Consider the following 24,228-nt stretch of genomic DNA (forward strand, 5'->3'; position numbering starts at 1 on the left):
TTAATCTGCATGCCAGGATTTCTTTACGAAGAGATTCACTGTTTGTACAGCGGCTTTTTCTTCTTCTCCAATATTATCTACTCATGGGCAAATACATCTCTTAACTAACAAGTTCCAAGGTAAGCATTTGAAATAAATTGAAAAAAACAAGAAAAAGTCTCTATTCTTTGTTGGCATGCTGTTACCTTGAAATCCTCTCTTGACATTCTTCATCCCGTGTAGAGACTGCGCACAGACCTCATATGTTGTTTGAACCTAATACGTTGTTTGACAAAATGGATTGTTTTTCACACAGTCTCCAAGACTGCCACACTGAGCTTTTCCATTTCCAATTTAAAACACTGCTATAAACAGTATCGGCTACGACCACTCATGTTTCAATACAAAATTTTCCTTCCTAATTGATCTTGGTGATTGAAATGGTGCAATGAGGAATATTGATTAAATAACTGCTTTCACCTCAACATCCGGATTGTCATTATCCCTTTCCTGAATTTACGCTCAAGAATTCATTTGTACCTTTTTTTTAAAGGTAGTTTGGATTTTAGCGTTCGATAAAATGAATAACCCAAAACATACTTCTGTCACCATGAAATTTCTTGCATGTTTTTACTGCAACAAAAATATCCTCCTTCTTCACTGGCTTTCCCTAAAAAAAAGAAAAGAAAAAATATATGCATATGTGAGTCAGCGTTAACTTCACACCCACATTAGATCTCACATGCTCTAGAGTTCAAATTAACCAATGTCAAGGATATCAAACATATCCAGGATGAAGTTTTAGGGGAGAAATGGAAACATAGGGCAGCTGACAATATAAGCCTTTCTGTCAGCCAGCCCTGGACCTGCCTGCTCCACCGTGCATGGACTGTGCATCCCCTTAACAAGTTTCTTAAGCTCTCAGAATTTCAGTTGGCTTGTTTAGAAAAAAAAATAATAACCACCACAAAGCTGCTATTATTACTATAATTTTTAAAGCACATAGTAAGTGACCAATAAATGTTAGTTACTTCTCATTTCCTTTCTCCAGCTGGTGAAGATTTTGACAAAAAGAGAGAAATAGGAGGATTTTTTAGTGTAGAATAAGAGATGTTGCCCTTTTCTGGGCCTGGCCTTACTTTAATGTTGAAAACATTTTTACAGCAGCCTCTTTACTGGTGACCCAAGTCTAGGCTAAGGATGTTTTCTCCTCTGCCAAAGGTAGGATTCCTTCAAACACCTGGTGAAGGTGGGGTGGGGGCAGTCCTGGAGCCCAGGATGATCACACAGATGAAAGAGAGCACCAAGACGGATTTGTCAACAAGGCACACCCAAGCCCTTCCTGACCCCTTTATTACCTGTCTTAGGCCTGCAATCATACTCAATCATGACTCCTACATAATTTGGGGCTGGTTTACAGTGACATCTAACTACAGCTTTGTCATGTCACTCAAGGCACTAGGAGAGCACTGAAAGAGCAAGCAAGCATTCTGCCTAGAAAGACTGGTCCCCGCCTCTGGAACTGCAAACACATTACAGATTCTCTCTCAATGCTGCACTGTGTTTTGGGGTGTGTGTGTGTGTGTGTGTGTGTGTGTGTGTGTGTGTGTGTATTTATCTCTTAAAATGGCACACACAGACTTCTGTGTGACTGACTTGAGAATAACGACAACATTTGAGGTTGGTGAACATATTTTTTCTTATGAGAAAAGCAGATAACAACGTAGTGAGTGTCAGGGTCTCGAGGCTCATACTGGGGCTGGATCTTGGGTCTGCCAAAACAAGTGAATTCATTCTGAAAGTTCTGGATGGCTGTCAGTGAGATGAAAGGCAGAGCCACCTGCTGAGAGAGTAAAGGGTGCAGGCTTGTGGAGAAGGCTTAGGTGTCACAGAAAGCACTGGAAATGGCCTTTCCAGGAAATGGAACAGAAATTCCAATCAATGCATCCTACATCATCAACAAAATAAATGACTCTGGGCACACTAACCCTACAGCGCTATGATGGGCAGTCCTTCACAAAGGCTCTGGAGTAAAGGGGAGCCCATCAGAACCCTTGTTTCCCTCCCTACTAGCTATGTAGTCATAAACAAGCACTTGGCTTCTCTGTGCCTCTCTCTTCTCATTTGTAAGATGGAGTTACAATAATACTAACCTTGTATGACTGTTATTACTAGAGTCATGATATATAGTTCTTACCCGGCACAGGGAAAATGCCGATTTTCTTTTTAGATGTAAAGTGCTAGTGCAGCACTATTCACAATAGCAAAGACATGGAATCAGTGAAGACATGGAATCAGCCCATTAATGGTGGACTGAATAGAGAAAATGTGGTACAGATATACCAAGGAATACTATACAGCCATAAGAATGAAATAATGTACTTGCAGCAACATGGATGCAGCTGGGGCCACTATCCTACGTGAATTAATGCAGAAACAGAAAACCAAATATTGCATGCATGTTTTCACTTATAAGGGGAGCTAAACATTGGGGACACACAAACATAAAAATAGGAACAACAGACACTGGGGACTCTAAAAAGGTGAGGAAGGAAGAAGAGCAAGGTTTGAAAACTTCCTATTGGGTACCATGTTCACTATTTGGGTGACAGAATCAGTAGAAGCCCAAACCTTAGCATCACGCAATATACCCTTGTGACAAACTTGCACATGAATGCCCTGAATCTAATATTTATTTTAAAGTGCTAGGATGCCATTATGCACAGCACCTCAATTTTTCCCTTGATATGCAAAGAAGTTTCTCTTCTGTTACTTACACAAAGTGGTAGAAAAGAATGGAACGTGGTAGCACAGTAGAAGTCCACGTCATCTGTACAAAACTCAGGCACTGGGGTCAGGGGAGGTCCTCCGCCTTTGTCCCAGATGTAGAGGGCAATCTGCCACAAGACAGGAGACAGGCAGTGACGAAAGAACTCAGTCAACACAAGTAAAAGAAGGGACAAAATATCTCAAGGGAAAGCAGAACACACCTTCCACAGAGAGTAGGTTGGACCATATCAATTTGTCAGTATTCAACAGGACTTTTTAAAGTTAAAAAAATGACAATTCCATGTGAATAAATGTATTCTATTACTAACAATAAGCAATTAACTATGAATCAATATTCTGACCTCCAAAAAATTCCAAAGTATGCAGTTTTAGGAAAGAACACATTCTACAACATCACAGAGAGATGGAAGAAAATATTATTACGGCTCCAGTTTCCTTAATATGGTAATTACATACCCCGAATACTCAGCTTGCTTAAAACATCTTAAAGTGTTGGGTAAAATGCCCTTAAATACTTAAATGTATTGCTAAGTTGGCACAAAAATGTGGAATCTGTGAGAACAAAAATGGGAAAGTGAGATCCTGGGGAAAAAAGGGTACCAAGGGTGGTTTTCCCTAGTAGGTATCAGCTGACCTCTGGCAAGGCTGAGTTTCTGATAGGAGTGAAGAGACTGAAGGCTATGTGACCCACCCAAGGTGGGGTGTGACTAACAGCAGTTCCATACATAAAGCTAGGACCATGGGTCTAAACGGAGGGAAAAGAATAATCTCTAAATCTCCTCTTAGATTTTGTAACCAAGAGCCAGGCCTCCCCAACTTGTGCTACCTATGAGGTCCCAAAACACGTCAAACTGATAATTTAAATTATCTCAAGTCAGTATAACCCACTAGCAACAGGCAGAAGCTAATGTAAATCCTTACTAAGGAACCACAACCTTAATAGAAGGCTCAGGATTTTCCCAAAGGAACAAGGGTGCTTACAGAACAATCACTCAGAGAAAAAAAAAAAAAATCACACATAAAAAAGAAATAAGATAATGAACAAGAGCCAGCAGACATAATTTAATCAGACTCAAAAAACTTCAGATATCAGAATTATCAAACAGATTGTAAAATTACTATGCTTAATATATTTTTATAAAGAAAACTTTAAAACATGAGAAAAAATTATTTTAAAAAGATTACACAAAACAAGTAAGCACATGTGAAAAATAACTGAGGCTGGGCGTGGTGGCTGACGCCTGTAATCCCAGCACTTTGGGAGGCCTGATCCTGGAGTCAGGTCAGAAGTTTGAGACCAGCCTGTCCAATATGGTGAAACCCCATCTTTACTTAAAAATACAAAAATTAGCTGGTCGTGGTGATGCACACCTGTAGACTCAGCTACTCAGGAGGCTGAGGCGGAAGAATTGCTTGAACTCAGGAGACGGAGGTTGCAGTGAGCTGAGATCACATCACCGCACTACAGCCTGGGTGACAGAGTGAGAGAGACTCTATCTCGAAAAAAAAAAAAAGAAAGAAAGAAAGAAAGAAAAAAGAAAAATAATTGAATAAAACTTGTGATGACAGAAAATGACTGGCAACCTAGAATCATCTACATGATGTAAGTACGCTTCAAAAACAAAGTTGAAATAAATATTGTTAAAGAAAAAATATTGGCCGGGCGCGGTGGCTCAAGCCTGTAATCCCAGCACTTTGGGAGGCCGAGACGGGCGGATCACGAGGTCAGGAGATCGAGACCATCCTGGCTAACACGGTGAAACCCCGTCTCTACTAAAATACAAAACTAGCCGGGCGAGGTGGCGGGCGCCTGTAGTCCCAGCTACTCGGGAGGCTGAGGCAGGAGAATGGCGTGAACCCGGGAGGCGGAGCTTGCAGTGAGCTGAGATCTGGCCACTGCACTCCAGTCCGGGCAACAGAGCGAGACTCCGCCTCAAAAAAAAAAAAAAAAAGAAAAAATATTGAGAGAATTTACCACCTCACTAAAAGAAATTCTAAAGGATACACTTCAGGAGGAATAAAAATGATTCAATCGGAAGGCCTAAGCAGCAAGATGGAATGATAAGCAAAAACAACGGCAAATATATGACGAGTTAATACAAATGTTAACTGCATAAAATAATGATAATATCTAAGTTTCCAGGGTAAAAAGAAAAAGGGACAAAAATATTGAACAACAATTGCATATAAGTTGGGAGTGGGATAATCAGAGTTAAATTATCCTAAGGCCCTCAAATTTTCTGGCTATTGGTTAATAAACCATTGTTAGGTTAAGAATGCATGTTAAAATATTTAAAATAACCAGTAAAGTACAGACAGATTGAACTTCTAAAATAGCAGACAAGAAAAAATATGGACTAATAAGTAAATAAATAAATAAGAAGACAAGGAACTTTAAAATAGAAAAACAGAGGAGCTGGGCATGGTGGCTCACTCCTGTAATCCCAGCACTTTGGGAGGCCGAGGTGGGCAGATCACAAGGTCAGGAGTTCAAGACCAGCCTGGCTAAGATGGTGAAATGCCGTCTCTACTAAAAATACAAAAAACATTAGCTGGGCGTGGTGGTGGGCACCTGTAATCCCAGCTACTCAGGAGGATGAGGCAGAGAACTGCTTGAACCCAGGAGGAGGAGGTTGCAGTGAGCCGAGATGGCGCCACTGCACTCCAACCTGGGTGATAGAGCGAGACTCCGTCTTAAAAAAAAAAAAAGAAAAAAGAAAAATAGAAAATAAGGAGAGGGGAACAAAATAAAGTGATAGAAATCAAATATATCAGTAATTACAATCAACATAAAGGTAAATTTGCTATCTGGTTTAAAGCTACAGATTTTCAAACTGGAGGGTGGGGGGAAAAGGAATGTCCATAGACTGAGTGGAATCTAAACAACAAATTTATTTCTCACAATTCTGGGGGCTGGGAAGTCTAAGATCAAGGGACTGGCAGATTCAGTGGTGAGGGCCTGCTTCCTGGTCCATGGATGGCACCTTCTAGCTATGTCCTCACATGGCAGAAAGGGCAAGGAAGCTCCCTGGGGCCTCTTTTATAAAAGTGCCAATCCCATTCATGAGGGCTCCACTCTCATGCCCCTGTCACCTCCCACAGGTCTACTTCCAAAGACCATTTCACTGGGGCTCAGGTTTCAAGGTATGAATTGGGCATGGGGGGCGTGATCATTCAATCTATACTGGCATATGTACAACCGAAGCACCACGTAAGCGCAGAGTACTTCTAATGACATTTTTGCATGTTTTTAGAAATCTACCTGTGGACCCATCCATCTAGCTTAAAAGTAAAGAATCATGAATCACAAGATGTAACCTTTTTCGCTGTTCTGTCTTCACCTACATAACTGAAATGAGCTTAAAATAAAAGCACCTAATTCACTGGAGTGTTGTGAAATTATCTCTGTGGGGAGTAGACGTGGGTGGGGAAAACACACAATTAGGGAATGCAAAACACCTTTTACATCGAAGGACGTGAATGCTTGATTACTAGGACTTTTAATCAAACAAAACATGACATACCTCATGTTTTAAATCTATTGTAAAGTCGGATTTCAGGGATTCACTCTTTAGTCTCTTGGTAAGCCTAGAAAATAGAGACAATTTGATTTTTTTTTTAACCAAAAGAAGTGTCAAACAAGACTAACACATTCTTGAGACTTTCCAGTGTTTGAAAACAGATAAACATACAGATTTAAAGATAAAAATAACAGTTTAATTTCCTTGAGGGAAAGGATTGTGAAAAATGCAACGGTTGGCTGACCAATAAATGAATGCAAGGAAAGTAGCATTCATTATTCCAACATCTGCCAAATAACGTACGATACAATACAACGCCTTGGGGGAAAAAGTCACGAGCTTTGTTGACTCCTGATAATCTTTACACTAAATAATACAGAGAAAGAAAAAGGAAAGGTGAAAATAAATTGTGCTTGAGAAATAGTCACGGCCACTTTTTGTTTCTTACTTTAATGAATCTTGCTGGGTTTCATGGGGGAAAAGCATGTGGTTTTGGGGAAGAATAACAGTTTTATTCCAAGTCACTGTCTTGTTTAAACATTTTCAATGACTCCTTTCCCATACAGAATAAAGCCCCAAACTCCTGAGCCAGTCTCGAGGGCCCTACCATTCCCAACCACCTCTAGCATCACAGCGCCCACTTGCTACACCCAGTGCACACGCCTCCCCATTGTTCTCTCCTGCTGGACATCCGCCTAGACTGCCTGTACCCAACCTTTACCCAGGAAACTTGTAAACACCAAACTCATGGGTACCTTCTCTGTAAAACTTATCCAGATTTGCCCACCAGAGTAAATGGAAACTTCCTTGACTGCCAGAGTACAAAGCACAGACCTATCAGCTTTATCACATACATTAAAATCTGGTGCATACATAGCTCTCTCTGTGTTATACTTTCTTCTCTGTCTTGCCAGCACTGCCCACTGTACCTGACCACAATAAGCATTCAGTGAGCTCCCTGAATGAACTAGACAACACATTATTTGATTCAAAGCTAACGAGGGAGGAATACTTACCCAAATCACCAAAATACCATATGGTTTTGTATTTACTTACAGAGTTGAAGACTAGACTATTAGTTTAAATTACAAACCTCCTCATACATAATTTCACTACAAAGAAATAATAGTGATTTTAAAAAGGAAGAGTAGGTTGGGCACAGTAGCTCATATCTATCATCCCAGCACTTTGGGAGGCAAAGGCAGGAGGACTGCTTGAGGCTAGGAGTTAGAGCCCATCCTGGGCAACATAGTTTAACATAAAATTTAAAACAAAATTTAAAAAAAAATTTTAATTAGGCAAGCATGGTGCATCTGTAGTCCTAGTTACTCAGAAGGCTGCGGCGGGAGGATCACTTGAGCCTAGTAGTTGAAGGCTGTAGTGAACTATGATCACACTCCAGCCTGAGCAACAGAGACCTTGTCTCGAAAAGAAAAGGAAAAAAAAAGGAAGAAAGAAAAATTTTAAAAGAAAAGGAAAATAGCAGTAAGTTTCAATTTTTTTTCCTACTGTTTTAATTACATCTTTCTGGTTGGGCCACAAAAGATTTCCATAAAAATTCACCTCTGATTCTCTGATTAGAAGAAGACAGAAAGCAGACACAGGATAAATGTGCTTCATTACAAAGCATTTGTCTCACAGCTGATACTAACATAGCTTAGTAGCAGGTAGCACCAAAAGAAGCCCCATATAATATCTGTCACATTCCTGCTCAATACTCACCCACAGATCTGTGAGTGTAAGTGGGGTGGACTGAGTCTACATCCTCAGATACACTCCAAATATATACTTAGAGAAAAAATGTCTGCCCTGGCAAGTGAGATCTTGTCCAATCTGAATTGTGCTCAGTTGGGGCATGTTTTCATAAATAAACTGTATCAAGGTAACTTTGGGATTTGGACTCATGCCACATGCCTTCAAAATCTAATCAGACCACAAAGAGTAAGTATTCATTTCATTCAGGCTCCAAAGACAGAAAAGTCATACCCAGGCTTATTGCCACAGGCGAGGAACACCAAGTTGTGATCAGAATACAAGAGGCATGTGACCTCCACAGTGAGGTGGCCATGTTTCATAGGCCCCTTCCCCTTCATAATCGTCAATAAACACCTTAGTACTGTTACCTTAAACATGCCCTCCATCTTTTTGGCTTTTCAAGTTTCTCATTCAATCCTTGAAAATTCTTTTTCTTTGAGGTAAACCTCAGAAGGGGAAAAGTGAAAAACACTGATAGAATTTCTGAGACAGGGCCAGGTGTGGTGGCTCATGCCTGTAATCCTGGCACTTTGGGAGGCTGAGGCGGGTAGATCACCTGAGGTCAGGAGTTCAAGACCTTCCTGGAAGACATGGTGAAACCCTATCTCTACTAAAAATACAAAAATTAGTCGAGCATGGTATTGCACACCTGTAATCCCAGCTACTTGGGAGGCTGAGGCAGGAGAATTGCTTGAACCCGGGAAGCCGAGGTTGCAGTGAGCCAAGATTGTGCCACTGCACTCTAGCCTGGGCAATAGAACAAGACTCCATTACAAAAAAAAAAAAAAAAAAAAGAATTGCCGAGACAGAAAAGGACTGATAAGAGGACATATGAAAATGTACATGGCTATCTTTCAGTGGCAATCTCTTGCAGTCCACAGAGTGTACCATAACCAAGTCATATTTATGTAAATACCACAGACTTCTGGTGGAAGAGTTAGCCTCAAGTGCCACCTCAGGCCTATGTCAGTCACCCAATCACCTTGCAAACAAGTTCAAGTTCTAAGAGTGTGCAGGTTGACCAACTAACTTAAAAGGCAATACCTAACAGTGCTAACTGGATTTCATTTTTCTATGAAGCAAGATATGAAGCAGGGTTTTTCCAACGCTAGTTTCAGTAACCAACAATACCAAAAAACCAATGAAAGCCAGAAATTCCAGTTACTTAGATGAAATGTTTCCTCATTAAATATTCAGTTCCTGGCATATATGAAGTTTTAGCTTTCCTAATTTTTAGAAGTTATTGGGCCGGGTGTGGTGGCTCATGCCTGTAATCTCAGCACTTTGGGAGGTCAAGGCAAGTGATCAGGTCAGGAGATCGAGACCATCCTGGCTAACACGGTGAAACCCCATCTCTACTAAAAATACAAAAAATTAGCCGGACATGGTGGCGGGAGCCTGCAGTCCCAGCTACTTGGGAGGCTGAGGCAGGAGAACGGCGTGAACCCAGGAGGTGGAGCTTGCAGTGAGCCGAGATTGTGCCACTGCACTCCAGCCTGGATGACAGAGCAAGACTCTGTCTCAAAAAATATATAAATAAATAAGTTAAGTCATGCCCCCAATAGCACAGTTCTAACGACACAACCACCTAGGCTACAGACGTGCAAATGACCGAGGGCCCTTTCAACTCAATACCTAGCTGGCTTTTTCAATCCCACTTGTCAATCGGTCAACAGAGCAACCTGCTGAAGGAAATCTCGATAAGGTTTGCTGGTGGAAAAACAATGGCGAAAACCAGAAACAGTGTCCTGTAACGGCATATATTTGAAGAAATCATCTTATTGGAAGTTAATGAAAATTTCTCCAAAAAGGAAAGTATTTATTCATAAATAAACTGTATCAAGGTAACTTTGGGATTTGGACTCATGCCACATGCCTTCAAAATCAATTTGTTTTAATTGATCAAACGGATAGATTGCCAGGAAATATTAGGCAGTGTGAACTCAAAACTCACTGATGTGGAATTGTTAGGCCAAACAAAATTTTGGTGGGAAACAGTCTAAGAAAGTGTGTCTCATGAAATATCTTTAGGTAACCAGTTGTGCTGGAGACTAGGGCAGAAGAAATACTTAAGTAACTGTAAGTTGTTACGTTACCTACAATGTGGGCCATAAAGTCAAGGAAAGGACACGAAGGGAATCAACATTCCTGGACTGGCCCTGTTGGCTGTCCATATAAATAGTTTCCCCTTCATTCTTCCTAAACAAATTCCAGTTTTGACTAATATTAAGCCCAACAATTATACAGGCTCCAGAGTCAGAGACTGATGACTCTGGGCCAGCCAGAATAATCACTGAAATTCCCTGGCAACTGTTAATACTCTGGGGATTAGAACTGAAAATTCCAATAATTCTAATAATCAATGAAATTCCCAGGCAACTGTTAACAGTCCGGAGATTAGAACACACACGCAGTTGGCCCAATCAGACTGAGGATTAAGCACTTACCATTCATGGTCGGGAACAGCCTGTCTACTACTGGATACAAACAGGAAATATGTAGCCCTTATTGTCTTGAAACCACAAGAGGAACCAGATTTAGGATAAATGCATTCTGTATACTATAGGCTACAGGGACAGAGAAAGCGTGGGTCCTCAATGATATCGATAAACTGCCAGATCAACCAACCACAGACCTCACTCACCCCAATTACAGCCAAAGTATTTCCTTAATCCAGTTTGAATTGCTTCCTATTACTTGCATCCAAAAGCATGCTAATTGATATAGCTGCCAATAATAGGAAGAAATGAAGTCAGTACATTAGGGAAAAATTGGGAAAAAAACAACTTAGGAAGATCCAATGTTGTAGCTGATGGGGCTAATGGATACTTTATCCTTCCTTTAGTCCTGAGTATAATACCAATTTCTTGAAGAAATAAGAATCCCCATTAGAAAAGCCATTTAAAAATATATCTTGACCACAAGATAGTTGTTATACCAGGTGGGTTATATAATTTTATTTGCTTGGATTACTTGTTGGGATCAGGGGGAAAGGAAATATGATCTAAGATAACTAGAATTTTAAATATGGCACTATGGTAGAGTCTGCATATTTATTTTGCTTTGTCTTTCCTGGCAGGGGAAAGGGAGAGGAGGTAGGGAGAAGACCATGGATATCAATGAACTATACACATTCTACGGTTTGTTGGTCACTGTTCAGCATGCAGAAGACTATCTGGTGCCTCACTCCGCTATCATACTGGAGTCACGGGGGAAGTGCTGGTAATTTCCTGAGCTTTGTGGAAAAGATTAACCTCTTGGCTTTAACTCCCTTAGTCATAGTTCCTATTACTATGGTCTGAATGTTTGTGTCCCCTCTCAAATTCATAGGCTGAAGTCCCACCCCTCAAGGTGATGTTATTAGGAGGCAGGGCCTTTGGAAGGTGATGAGGCCACGGGAAGGGAACTCTCGTGAATGGGACTGCACCCTTATAAAAAAAGACCCCTCAACCCTTCTCCCAGATGAGGGGACACAGGAAGAAGGAAAGGAACCAGAAAGCTGGCACTCACCAGACACTGAATCTGCCAGCGCCTTGATCTTGGACTTCTAGCCTCCAGAACTATAAGAAATAAACTGCTGTTGTTTATAAGCTCCCTGGTTTACGGCATTTGCTTATAGCAGCCCAAACAGACGAAGATGCCTACACACCCTGCTGCAGTGACGAGGCCCTCAGTTCTCTCTCCTAAATACGGTTAAACTTGACTAGAAAGGGAGATGTGAAAACCCTATGGAAGTTGGGCACTGGCCACCTTCCCTTGTCAACAGATATGTTCAATGATCTCACAAACACAACAGGGAAGGGAATCATGGACCTGTGGTCTCCTGTGGGACTACCTTGCAAAATGCCAGATAATCCAGAACATAAAGTCACCCTTTAACAAGGCTAACATCTTGGCTAGTGCACAACCTGCAACCCTGGTTCACAAACCCCTGGAAGCTAGTCATATGGTGAGCACGAGACAGTAATGAGGTGAGCGCTAGCCAGAGCCAACAAAGCCTGCCAGTCCTCTGGGTGATGCTACACCTGATGGGCAGTGAAGCAGAGGGCAGAAGTTTCCTAGAACAGGTTAAACTTAACACCAGCATGTCAGCCAATAAGAGTTAGGCTGAACTGCCCTATATAGGGATGCCAGGAGTCAAAAATGTGTTCAAACAGGATCACTTCCATCAACCTGCACCTGGTTAAGACAGTAAGTCAAAGGAAGCAAGAATAAATAGTTACTTCTAACACCTAATTCAACAAAAACTGAATTGAATTCAGCATCAAGAGGTCTCCAATAAAGTCTTGCTAAAGGAAGATAGGAAATTGTGATGGGAAGAAGGAAGGTAAAACTCTAGACTATAAGGATTTGCCTTCAGGATAAGAGGCCTCCTGGATCAGAAGGCAGTGATGAAGAAAAGAGCTATACTGGCTTCAAGGAAATGATTACACCCTCTGCTTGCCATATAGCTCTTCCTGGGTCCACTGGTTTCCTCTTTAGCCCTGAAGGAAGAAGCACCTGCTGCAGTTACAGCACTTCACAGGGCAGGCAATAGCTGTGTTTGTTCCTCTCTCAAGGGACTTCGTAGTATATAGGAAATGGGAGAGAAACAGGCTTACACAGACGTTGTAAGTCCCAAGTCAGAAAAAATCACAACCATGTGGGACTTCTCCCAAGGAGAGGTCAGACCAAATCTTTCCATACTATAAAACTAAGCAGAGACCAAATGAGGAAGGCTAGAGGAAGCCTCCTGTGGCCGAAGATGACAAGAATACTTGAGGAAGGGAGAAGGAACAGTGGCTCAGCCTACAAAGTGCAGATCACAGCTTCTATTCATTAAGAGTCCAGACTCAACAAAGGTGGCTAAACTGGCCCCAAACATAAGGCTGCTGGACATTGCAGGAAAAGAGTGTCCTGGGAACTCCCGGTGCTCAAGCTGTAGCAAACCAAAGTGTACTTAATTTGAGAAGAAACACGACCCGAGGCTGCTGAAGGGCAGCACATATTCCCCTCTCCCCTGCAGAGCACAGAACTAGGCAGACCAGCAGACGGTGAGAAAGGAACGACCACTACTTCTTCTTGTCTTCACTCCCCTTCCTCCTTGACCCTTCTAAGAATGAAGGGAGGGAAACTGTGCAGATGCTCTTAGGCATGATTGGTAGGGGCTGGGAGAAAGGCATCCTTGCCTGGCAGTCCCAGGACGGAGTGTGCAAGTCAAGGATCCTTTTTTTTTTTTTTTTTTGAGACGGAGTCTCGCTCTGTCGCCCAGGCTGGAGTGCAGTGGCCGGATCTCGGCTCACTGCAAGCTCCGCCTCCCGGGTTCACGCCATTCTCCTGCCTCAGCCTCCCGAGTAGCTGGGTCTACAGGCGCCCGCCACCACACCCAGTTAGTTTTTTGTATTTTTAGTAGAGACGGGGTTTCGCCATGTTCGCTAGGATGGTCTTGATCTCCTGACCCCGTGATCCGCCCGCCTTGGCCTCCCAGAGTGCTGGGATTACAGACGTGAGCCACCGCGCCCGGCAAGGATCTTAACTGGAAACAAACAAACAAAAATAATCCACTCTGGCTAGTTAAAGCATAATGTAAATTTATTAAAGCATATAGATGGCTCATGGAATTACCGGAAAGTCTGATTAAATAGGCTGTAAGCTAAGATTCCAAGAACCCCCAGATTTGTACCACAGAAATAAGCAGCGTAGGAGCTTCAGACTCTGCCGTCATCAGGACGTTGCCGTCAACCGCAACTGACTCTTCCTCTGCTACGAGTCTCAATTCAAACGGTCCCCCATGCTTTGTCTCCTTCCCCACACAATTCAGTTCCCAAAAATAATTGTACATAACATATCTACCTGATGGAACCTACAACATATGGCTGCTTCCTAGTGGCAAGGAAGGGTAGGAAACACAGGGGTTTTGTTTTGTTGTTTGGATTCTACACTGGAAAGGAGGGTATCACACTGTAGAGAACTTTCAAATGTGAAGGGAGTAGTCAAGAAGTTTTGTTCAGCCATGAATGACAAGGTATGTACTACCCTGTATATCTACAATGGGCTAATAAGATTTTGAAGACCCCAAATCCTAGAGACAGGACACTTAATGACAGAAACTCTTTCATCTCTGAAGTTAAAAAAGCCACAAGTGCTTTATCAACTCTCCATTCCCTAAAGAACAAAAACATTTAATAATTAATCTGAAGGGCTTGTCAACAACCGTATTTCTCCTGAATTACAATGTAACCACCTTCACTTTCCACATCTAGCAGAGCACCATTGTGATTATACACACAAATAGCTAGCTATGATTACCTATAGTACCTTCCACTAGCTAGCTGTCCTCCTGCCTGGCCTGTGTTTAAGTATGCACACCCATGCACCTAATGAATCATCAACTCTCAACCCCAGCATGTTACTGCTTCATTTTCTTACTGATGATAGAAGTTACACCTATAGCTAAGTAGATCTCTTAACAATAGTAATGATGCTTCCATGTGCATGGTTCTCAGAGCACTTCCGTCTTCTCCCTTAGTCTCACCGCTTATTATTTTGTGGATGAGTAAGAAGAATATACAGAGAGGCTGAATGATTTGTCTGAAGGGTCTAGTAAATGACAGTGCTGAAGCAGAAACCCTCAGGCATGTGGCTCCTTTTCCAGGTCTGACCACACACTGCCTCTGGCTGAAAAACTCATTTCAGATCCTGAGATCCATCAGTTACTGTACTCAATGAAATTCAAGTTGATGTACACCCTTCCCACCTCCCTGAAAAAAGTCCAATAAATTCTTACTTGTTTACAAGTGGAATACTTAAGGCCCAGCCTGCAGCAAAGTCTGGATACTTAAAAACTGTAGGATTCTCAGAAAAGGCATAATGGTGAATTATTGTGGATTCTTCATCATGTAATGCTTTTCCCAAAACCATTCCTGTTAAATAAAGATATAACATGTCACTTTAAAACAACCATTTCATGTAAGACCAATAGAAAGTTGTACTATTGGTTTTAGATAATTAAATATTTTTGGTGATAAAGAGTTATTAGCACAGATTAAATATTTCTAGAGAATGTGAACAAAAATATAATTAACACTAGTATGATAATGAATATAACATAAGCTTTGTATACAAAAAGTAGTTCAAGATCTGATCATCAAGATGAACAAGGTATTAGTCATCATTATACCATAAATGTATAAAAGTGGTATTTTATAGAATATTCCACATAAAAAGACTATTAGGGCAAAGCAAATAGTATGCCCTTATGCCCTACTGAGGTTTTGAAAGAATAATTTGAAAATTCCTTTCAGAATCAGTGATTATCTATTTATTTACTCATTCATGCAAAAGATTTTTATTGAGAATCTACCACACACCAGGCAGAAACATAACTTACCCTACAGTGGAGAAATGGAAATTAAGAAAGTAAGTAAAATAACCAGGTAGTGATTGAAATGTGCTATGATGAAAACAAATCAGGGTGACTAGGAGCTGCCCTGAAAAGAGGGAAATCTCTTAGGATGTAACAAACTGAGATGCAATATCAAGGAGCTGGATCTATGCAAAAATCTGTTAGTCATATAATGATGACTAGCATTTTGTTCATCCTCAGTAGCGAACTGAGATGAAATAATATCAGAGAGCCAGCTCTATGCAAAAATCTGAGGAAGAGCCGTCAAAGGACTTCATGCAAAATCCCTGAGGTGGGAAAAAGTTTGATACAGTCAATGAAGAAAGAAATCCTATGTGGCTGGAGCTACTGGATGTGGGAGTAAGGTACAAAAGAGACAGGCAAAAGGCTGACCAGGGTGAGTTTTATGTGCCAGAGGAAAGGAGTACAGACTTTATTGAAGTGTAATGAAAGACTTCCACTTCTGACCACAATAGAATAATCTGGATCACATCTACTCTAACAAGTATAAAAGCTGGAGAAATTACATAAAGCAAATGATTGAAGCCATTAGAAAACAACAAAGGCAGACAGGACATAAAGGACTAAGATCCCAGAATTAGAAAGGCCATCCATGGGAGCCCCATATTGGCCTCCTCCTTTCCTCAAGGAATTTGCTGATTCCTGGAGCTGCAAATAGCACACAGCCAAAAGCAGCAGCTGGGGGCTTTTGCAGCCTCGCTGGACTAAAAGGTAGAGTCTGGAGCTGGAGACCTTGAAAGAGAAGAGATGTAAGGGGGTCCCAAGATGCTGCATGCAAGTTTCCGTCAATGACCTAAGCTGCACAAAAACCAAGGAAAAAAAATGAACCAAGCAGAAAGCAGCAGTGGAGAGGCTAAAAAGCTGAGCCAAGCCTTTAGCAGTACTCTAGTGCTGGGAAACCAAGGCTGGAGTTCAGATTGCCAGGGCAAAAGGGCTCTGGAGTATGGGCAGTCTGTAAATAGACCTACCCAAACAACATCCACAACCCAGAAGATTAAATCCTTCTACAGGAAGTCCTATCATCCATAACCTTCTTAATTTTTCACATAAAACATCTGAGATTTAGTTAAAAGTTACCCAGCAGAGCAAGAAACAAGACCAGACCAGAAACAAGAAAAGTGAAAAACAGAAAGAGATGCACAGATAAAACAGATGTTGCAGTTATCAAATAAGACTTTTAAAAGATATGGTTAATGTGTCCTTTAAGGATAAAAGATTTTAAAATTGCACCAAAGAACTAGAATTTATAAACAAGAGCCAAATGAAAAATCTAAAACTTAACGCAAGAACTGAAGTTAGTAACTCAAAAAAATATTAAACACAATAGCAGAGAAGATTAACAGTCTGGAAAACAAGTCCAGTAAAAAATATCCAGACTGATACAAGAAAAAAAAAGGGAAGAAAAGAGCTACAGCAATATGAGACACAAGGAAAAGGGCTAAAATGCATGACATTAGAAACTAAGGAGAGATAGAGTGGAACTGAAGGAATATTTAAAGAATACAGGCTTAGAATTTTCCAAAACTAACTAAAATCATCAAGTTGTACACTCAAGAAGCTCTGTAAACTCCAGTGAGAACAAATACAAAGAAAATCACACATACACACATAACAGTAACACTGTTGAAAACTAAAAATAGAGAATATCCTAAAAGCAGCTGGTGGCAGGGGAAGTCATGGAGGGGAGAGGGTATACATTTTTTTTTTTCAAATAAACAGAACAAGATATACAGCTGAGTTTTCAACAGGAATGATAAGAGGGGAAAGACAATGGTAGAGCATATGTACAGTAATGGAAGAAAATTGCTCCCAACCCAGAATGCTATACCCAGCAAAAATATCTTAGGTGGAATGGGAAACCACTGAAACAGGAGGCTCTAATAATGGTCAAGGCAAGATATGACGATAGCCTGAAACAGCGTAGTAGTATTAAATATGGACAGGAGATATATTTTGGAATAGAACCAGCTGGTCATGCCAACATGAAGTTGAAGAAAAAAAGATGAACCAATCTCAAGTCTTAGGTTTTTAATATGAGCAACTGGATAGACAGTGACAGTGATGCACTTCTGGATGAGGAAGACTGAAGATGGAAGAGGTTGGCCTTGAGAGTTCAGCTTTGAATATGTCGAGTTTTTGGTTCCTATTAGATAAGCAGAGGTATGAAGCAGGCAGCTTGACATAAGAAAGTACATAGCTGACTCCCTCAATTACTTCACTCTGTTCAAATATGACCTGATGAGTGAGGTATTCCTTGAACACCCTATAGAGATAGGTAAGCCCATTCCCAATACATCCCTTACTCCCTTATTCTGCTTTATTCTTCTCCATGGCACTTGTTACCATCTGACACATTATATATTTATTTGCATTTTTCTCTATTGCTTATCTGCCCTGAAACAAGAACACACCTCCTTGTGGGCAGGGATGTTGTCCATTTTGTTCACTGCTGTATCTCCAGTTCACCTAACATGTAACAGATGTGCAGTAACTTTTTGTCAAATGAACATAGCAAGTCTAGGAGAGATTTAAAAAGCAACTCTGCTCTATTGAAGAAACTAGAGCATACAATATGAATCAAGTACCCTAAGTTCTAAAAGTTGTGTATATTTTCTCTCTTACCCAACCAAGACCACCTCACTCTCTTATTACTTATCAGTATATAAAATCAAGAAGACACCATGCATGAGTACTCTTAGGTATTTCTTAAGAGCCTTATTCTGCTTGTGGTTGTATTGCAAATACCTCCCAGAGTCCTAGTTTTCCTCAATTTAGCAACAGATCATAACTGCACATATGTGGCAGCTGCTAATTTTTAAATCTAACATTAAAACTGCATTTAGATTCACAGATCCATATGATGACTTTCTTCTTGATACTTTGCCTATGGGTATAGTAAATCACTACTGGGTAAGAAGAATACCCTGTAACAACCAAGACAAACCACCTCAGCTTGAGATTAAAAATTCAGCACCTTTAAAAAAAATCTACAATAAAGCTCTTTATCAAGTGACTAAATCTGAACCAATATGAAAATCACTGTATTTTACATACCATGCCAATATGGCTTGTATAAAGAAAATAAACATCTCAGTATATTTTGAAAACTGTCTTACAAATCTTTCACTATTAAAACCTTTCACAATTAAAACCTTTGGTTTCAAACATCTTATGGAAAACATGTTGCTATGTTTTATCTCCTAATTGCAGTGTTCAGCTATTATATAGTATATGATTGTTTTCAATATTTTGTGTGGGTTATACTATAAACTACCTTTAAAAGATTATTATAGAATCTATACATAGAGCCACTCCCCTAATCTTTCTTAATGACTTTCTTAAAGATTTCATTAAAAGGACAATTATAATCAAGAAAACCTTAAAAGAATAACTCAGTGTTCCACTAGCATCTTAGAATTACTGGTTTTATCTTTTTTTTTTTAATTATACTTTAAGTTCTGGGGTACATGTACAGAATGTAGTTTTGTTACATAGGTATACATGTGCCATGGTGGTTTGCTGCACCCATCAACCCGTCATCTACACTAGGTATTTCTCCAAATGCTATCCCTCCCCAAGCCACCCACCGCCCATAAGGCCCCAGTGTGTGATGTTCCCCTCCCGTACCCATGTGTTCTCAATATTGATTAACTCCCACTTATGAGTGAGAACATGCAGTGTTTAGTTTTCTGTTCTTGTGTTAGTTTGCTGAGAATGATGTTCCAGCTTCATCCATGGCACTGCAAAGGACATGAACTCATCCTTTTTGATGGCTGCATAGTATTCCATGGTGTGTATGTGCTACATTTTCTTTATCCAGTCTATCATTGATGAGCATTTGGGTTGGTTCCAAGTCTTTGCTATTGTGAACAGTGTTGCAATAAACATACGTGTGCATGTATCTTTATAGTAGAATGATTTATAATCCTTTGGGTATATACACTCATGGGATTGCTGGGTCAAATGGCATTTCTGGTTCTAGGTCCTCGAGGAATTGCCACACTGTCTTTCACAATGGTTGAACTAATTTACACTCCCATCAACAGTGTAAAAGCGTTCCTACTTCTCCACATCCTCTCCAGCATCTGTTGTTTCCTGACTTTTTAATGATTGCCATTCTAACTGGCGTGACATGGTACCTCACTGTAATTTTGATTTGCATTTCTCTAATAACCAGTGATGAAGAGCTTTTTTTCATGTTTGTTGGCTGCATAAATGTCTTCTTTTGAGAAGTGTCTGTTCATATACTTTGCCCACTTTTTGATGGCGTTTTTCTTGTAAATTTGTTTAAGTTCTTTGTAGATTCTGGATATTAGCCCTTTGTCAGGTGGATAGATTACCCACTTTTGATGGCGTTTTTCTTGTAAATTTGTTTAAGTTCTTTGTAGATTCTGGATATTAGCCCTTTGTCAGGTGGATAGATTACAAACATTTTCTTCCATTCTGTAGGTTGCCTGTTCACTCTGATGACAGTTTCCTTTGCTGTGCAGAAGCTCTTTAATCAGATGCTATTTGTCAATTTTGGCTTTTGTTGCCATTGTTTTTGGTATTTTAGTCATGAAGTCTTTGCCCATGCCTATGACCTGAATGGTATTGCCTAGGTTTTCTTCTAGGGTTTTTATGGTTTTAGGTCTCATGTTTATGTCTTTAATCCATCTTAATTCTTTTATAAGTTGTAAGAAATGGATCTAGTTTTAGCTTTCTGCATATGCCTAGCCAGTTTCCAAAACACCATGATTTATTAAATAGGGAATCCTTTCCCCATTGCTTGTTTTTGTCAGGTTTGTCAAAGATCGGATGGTTGTAGATGTGTGGTGTTATTTCTGAGGCCTCTGTTCTGTTCCATTAGCCTATATATCTGTTTTGGTACCAGTACCACGCTGTTTTGTTACTGTAGCCTTGTAGTATCATTTGAAGTAAGGTAGCGTGATGCCTCCAGCTTTGTTCTTTTGGCCCAGGATTGTCTTGGCTATGTGGGCTCTCTTTTTGTTCCGTATGAAATTTAAAGTACTTTTTTCCAATTCTGTAAAGTAGTTTTTTCCAATTCAATGGTAGCTTGATGAGGATAGCATGGAATCTATAAATTACTTTGGTCAGTATGGTCATATTTACAATACTGATTCTTCCTATCCATGAGCATGGAATGTTTTCTATTTGTTTGTGTCCTCTCTTATTTCCTGAAGCAGTGGTTTGTAGTTCTCCTTGAAGAGGCCCTTCACATCCCTTGTAAGTTGTATTCCTGTGTATTTTCTTTTCTTTGTAGCAATTGTGAATGGGAGTTCATTCATGATTTGGCTCTCTGTTATTGGTATATAGGAATGCTTGTGATTTTGCACATCGATTTTGTATCCTGAGACTTTGCTTAAGTTGCTTATCAGCTTAAGGAGATTTTGAGACAATGGGGTTTTCTTTTGAGATGGCGTTTTGCACTGTCACCAGTGCGGGAGTGCAGTGGCGCGATCTCAGCTCACTGCAACCTCCCTCCCGGCTTCAAGTGATTCTCCTGCCTCAGCCTCCCAAGTAGCTGGGATTACAGGCACCCACCACCATGGCCAGCTATTTTTTGTATTTTAGTAGAGATGGGGTTTCACTGTGTTGGTCAGGCTGGTCTCAAACTCCTGACCTTGTGATCCACCTGCCTTGGCCTTCCAAAGTGCTGGGATTACAGGTGTGAGCCCCGCGCCTGGCCACGATGGGATTTTCTAAATATACAATCATGTCATCTGCAAACAGATACAATTTGACTTCCTCTTTTCCTAATTGACTACCCTTTCTTTCTTTCTCTTGCCTGATCGCTCTCACCAGAACTTCCAATACCATGTTAAATAAGAGTGGTGAGGAAGGGCATCCTTGTCTTGGGCAGTTTTCAAAGGGAATGCTTCCAGTTTTGCCCATTCAGTATGATATTGGCTGTGGGTTTGTCATAAACAGCTCTTATTATTCTGAGATATGTTTCATCAATGCCTAGTTTATTGAGAGTTTTAGCATGAAGGGCTGTTGAATTTTGTCAAAGGTCTTTTCTGCATCTACTGAGATAATCATGTGGTTCTGTGTATGTGATGGATTACATTTATTGATTTGCATTTGTTGAACCAGCCTTGCATCCCAGGGATGAAGCCGACTTGATCGTGGTAGGTAAGCTTTAAGATGTACTGCTGGATTCGGTTTGCCAGCATTGAGGATCTTCCCATTGATGTTCATCACGGATATTGGCCTGAAATTTTTTTGTTGTTGTATCTCTACCAGGTTTCGGTATCAGGATGATGCTGGCCTCATAAAACGAGTTACAGAGGATTCCCCGTTTTCTATTGTTTGGAATAATTTCAGAAGGAATGGTACCAGCTCCTCTTTGTAACTGGTAGAATTTGGCTGTGAATCTGTCCGGTCCTGGACTTTTTTTGTTTGGTAGGCTATTAATTACTGCCTCAATTACAGAACTTGTTATTGGTCTATTCAGGGATTCGACCTCTTCTTGTATTGTTGTGGGAGGCTGTATGTGTCCAGAAACTTATCCTTTTTTTTGTTTTTTTGTTTTTTTTAGATTTTCTAGTTTATTTGCATAGAGTTGTTTATAGTATTCTCTGATAGTAGTTTGTATTTCTGTGGGATTGGTGGTGATATCCCCTTTATCATTTTTTATTGCATCTATTTGATTCTTCTCTCTTTTCTTCTTTATTAGTCTGGCTAATAGTCTATTTTGTTAATCTTTTCAAAAAACTAGCTCCTGGATTCACTGATTTTTTTTTTTGAAGTGTTTTATATGTCTCTATCTCCTTCAGTTCTGCTCTGATCTTAGTTACTTCTTGTCTTCTGTTAGCTTTTGAATTTGTTTGCTCTTGCTTCTCTAGTTCTTTTCATTGAGATGTTAGAGTGTCGATTTTAGATCTTTCCTGCTTTCTCTTGTGGGCATTTAGTGCTATATATTTCCCTCTACACACTTCTTTAAATGTGTCCCAGAGACTCTGATACATTGTGTGTTTGTTCTCATTGNAAGTACTTTTTTCCAATTCTGTAAAGTAGTTTTTTCCAATTCAATGGTAGCTTGATGAGGATAGCATGGAATCTATAAATTACTTTGGTCAGTATGGTCATATTTACAATACTGATTCTTCCTATCCATGAGCATGGAATGTTTTTCTATTTGTTTGTGTCCTCTCTTATTTCCTGAAGCAGTGGTTTGTAGTTCTCCTTGAAGAGGCCCTTCACATCCCTTGTAAGTTGTATTCCTGTGTATTTTCTTTTCTTTGTAGCAATTGTGAATGGGAGTTCATTCATGATTTGGCTCTCTGTTATTGGTATATAGGAATGCTTGTGATTTTTGCACATCGATTTTGTATCCTGAGACTTTGCTTAAGTTGCTTATCAGCTTAAGGAGATTTTGAGACAATGGGGTTTTCTTTTTGAGATGGCGTTTTTGCACTGTCACCAGTGCGGGAGTGCAGTGGCGCGATCTCAGCTCACTGCAACCTCCCTCCCGGCTTCAAGTGATTCTCCTGCCTCAGCCTCCCAAGTAGCTGGGATTACAGGCACCCACCACCATGGCCAGCTATTTTTTGTATTTTTAGTAGAGATGGGGTTTCACTGTGTTGGTCAGGCTGGTCTCAAACTCCTGACCTTGTGATCCACCTGCCTTGGCCTTCCAAAGTGCTGGGATTACAGGTGTGAGCCCCCGCGCCTGGCCACGATGGGATTTTCTAAATATACAATCATGTCATCTGCAAACAGATACAATTTGACTTCCTCTTTTCCTAATTGACTACCCTTTCTTTCTTTCTCTTGCCTGATCGCTCTCACCAGAACTTCCAATACCATGTTAAATAAGAGTGGTGAGGAAGGGCATCCTTGTCTTGGGCAGTTTTCAAAGGGAATGCTTCCAGTTTTTGCCCATTCAGTATGATATTGGCTGTGGGTTTGTCATAAACAGCTCTTATTATTCTGAGATATGTTTCATCAATGCCTAGTTTATTGAGAGTTTTTAGCATGAAGGGCTGTTGAATTTTGTCAAAGGTCTTTTCTGCATCTACTGAGATAATCATGTGGTTCTGTGTATGTGATGGATTACATTTATTGATTTGCATTTGTTGAACCAGCCTTGCATCCCAGGGATGAAGCCGACTTGATCGTGGTAGGTAAGCTTTAAGATGTACTGCTGGATTCGGTTTGCCAGCATTGAGGATCTTCCCATTGATGTTCATCACGGATATTGGCCTGAAATTTTTTTGTTGTTGTATCTCTACCAGGTTTCGGTATCAGGATGATGCTGGCCTCATAAAACGAGTTACAGAGGATTCCCCCGTTTTCTATTGTTTGGAATAATTTCAGAAGGAATGGTACCAGCTCCTCTTTGTAACTGGTAGAATTTGGCTGTGAATCTGTCCGGTCCTGGACTTTTTTTGTTTGGTAGGCTATTAATTACTGCCTCAATTACAGAACTTGTTATTGGTCTATTCAGGGATTCGACCTCTTCTTGTATTGTTGTGGGAGGCTGTATGTGTCCAGAAACTTATCCTTTTTTTTGTTTTTTTGTTTTTTTTAGATTTTCTAGTTTATTTGCATAGAGTTGTTTATAGTATTCTCTGATAGTAGTTTGTATTTCTGTGGGATTGGTGGTGATATCCCCTTTATCATTTTTTATTGCATCTATTTGATTCTTCTCTCTTTTCTTCTTTATTAGTCTGGCTAATAGTCTATTTTGTTAATCTTTTCAAAAAACTAGCTCCTGGATTCACTGATTTTTTTTTTTGAAGTGTTTTTATATGTCTCTATCTCCTTCAGTTC

The 24,228-nt window shown here is 40.3% G+C and overlaps 1 protein-coding gene across 1 annotated transcript in view; it reads right to left on the minus strand.

Annotated features, from left to right (window-relative positions):
- Positions 1–24,228, minus strand: part of B3GLCT (beta 3-glucosyltransferase) — a 117,309-nt gene that overhangs the window by 44,641 nt on the left and 48,440 nt on the right. Inside the window, 5 exon segments of the mRNA XM_017865952.1 lie at positions 580–649; positions 2,757–2,876; positions 6,294–6,357; positions 14,812–14,938; positions 14,941–14,947. Of these exon segments, the coding sequence (XP_017721441.1) occupies positions 580–649; positions 2,757–2,876; positions 6,294–6,357; positions 14,812–14,938; positions 14,941–14,947 (388 nt within the window).

Source organism: Rhinopithecus bieti, unplaced genomic scaffold (assembly GCF_001698545.2).
Source record: "Rhinopithecus bieti isolate Rb0 unplaced genomic scaffold, ASM169854v2 scaffold_81659, whole genome shotgun sequence".
In the NCBI taxonomy this organism is placed as follows: domain Eukaryota; kingdom Metazoa; phylum Chordata; class Mammalia; order Primates; family Cercopithecidae; genus Rhinopithecus; species Rhinopithecus bieti.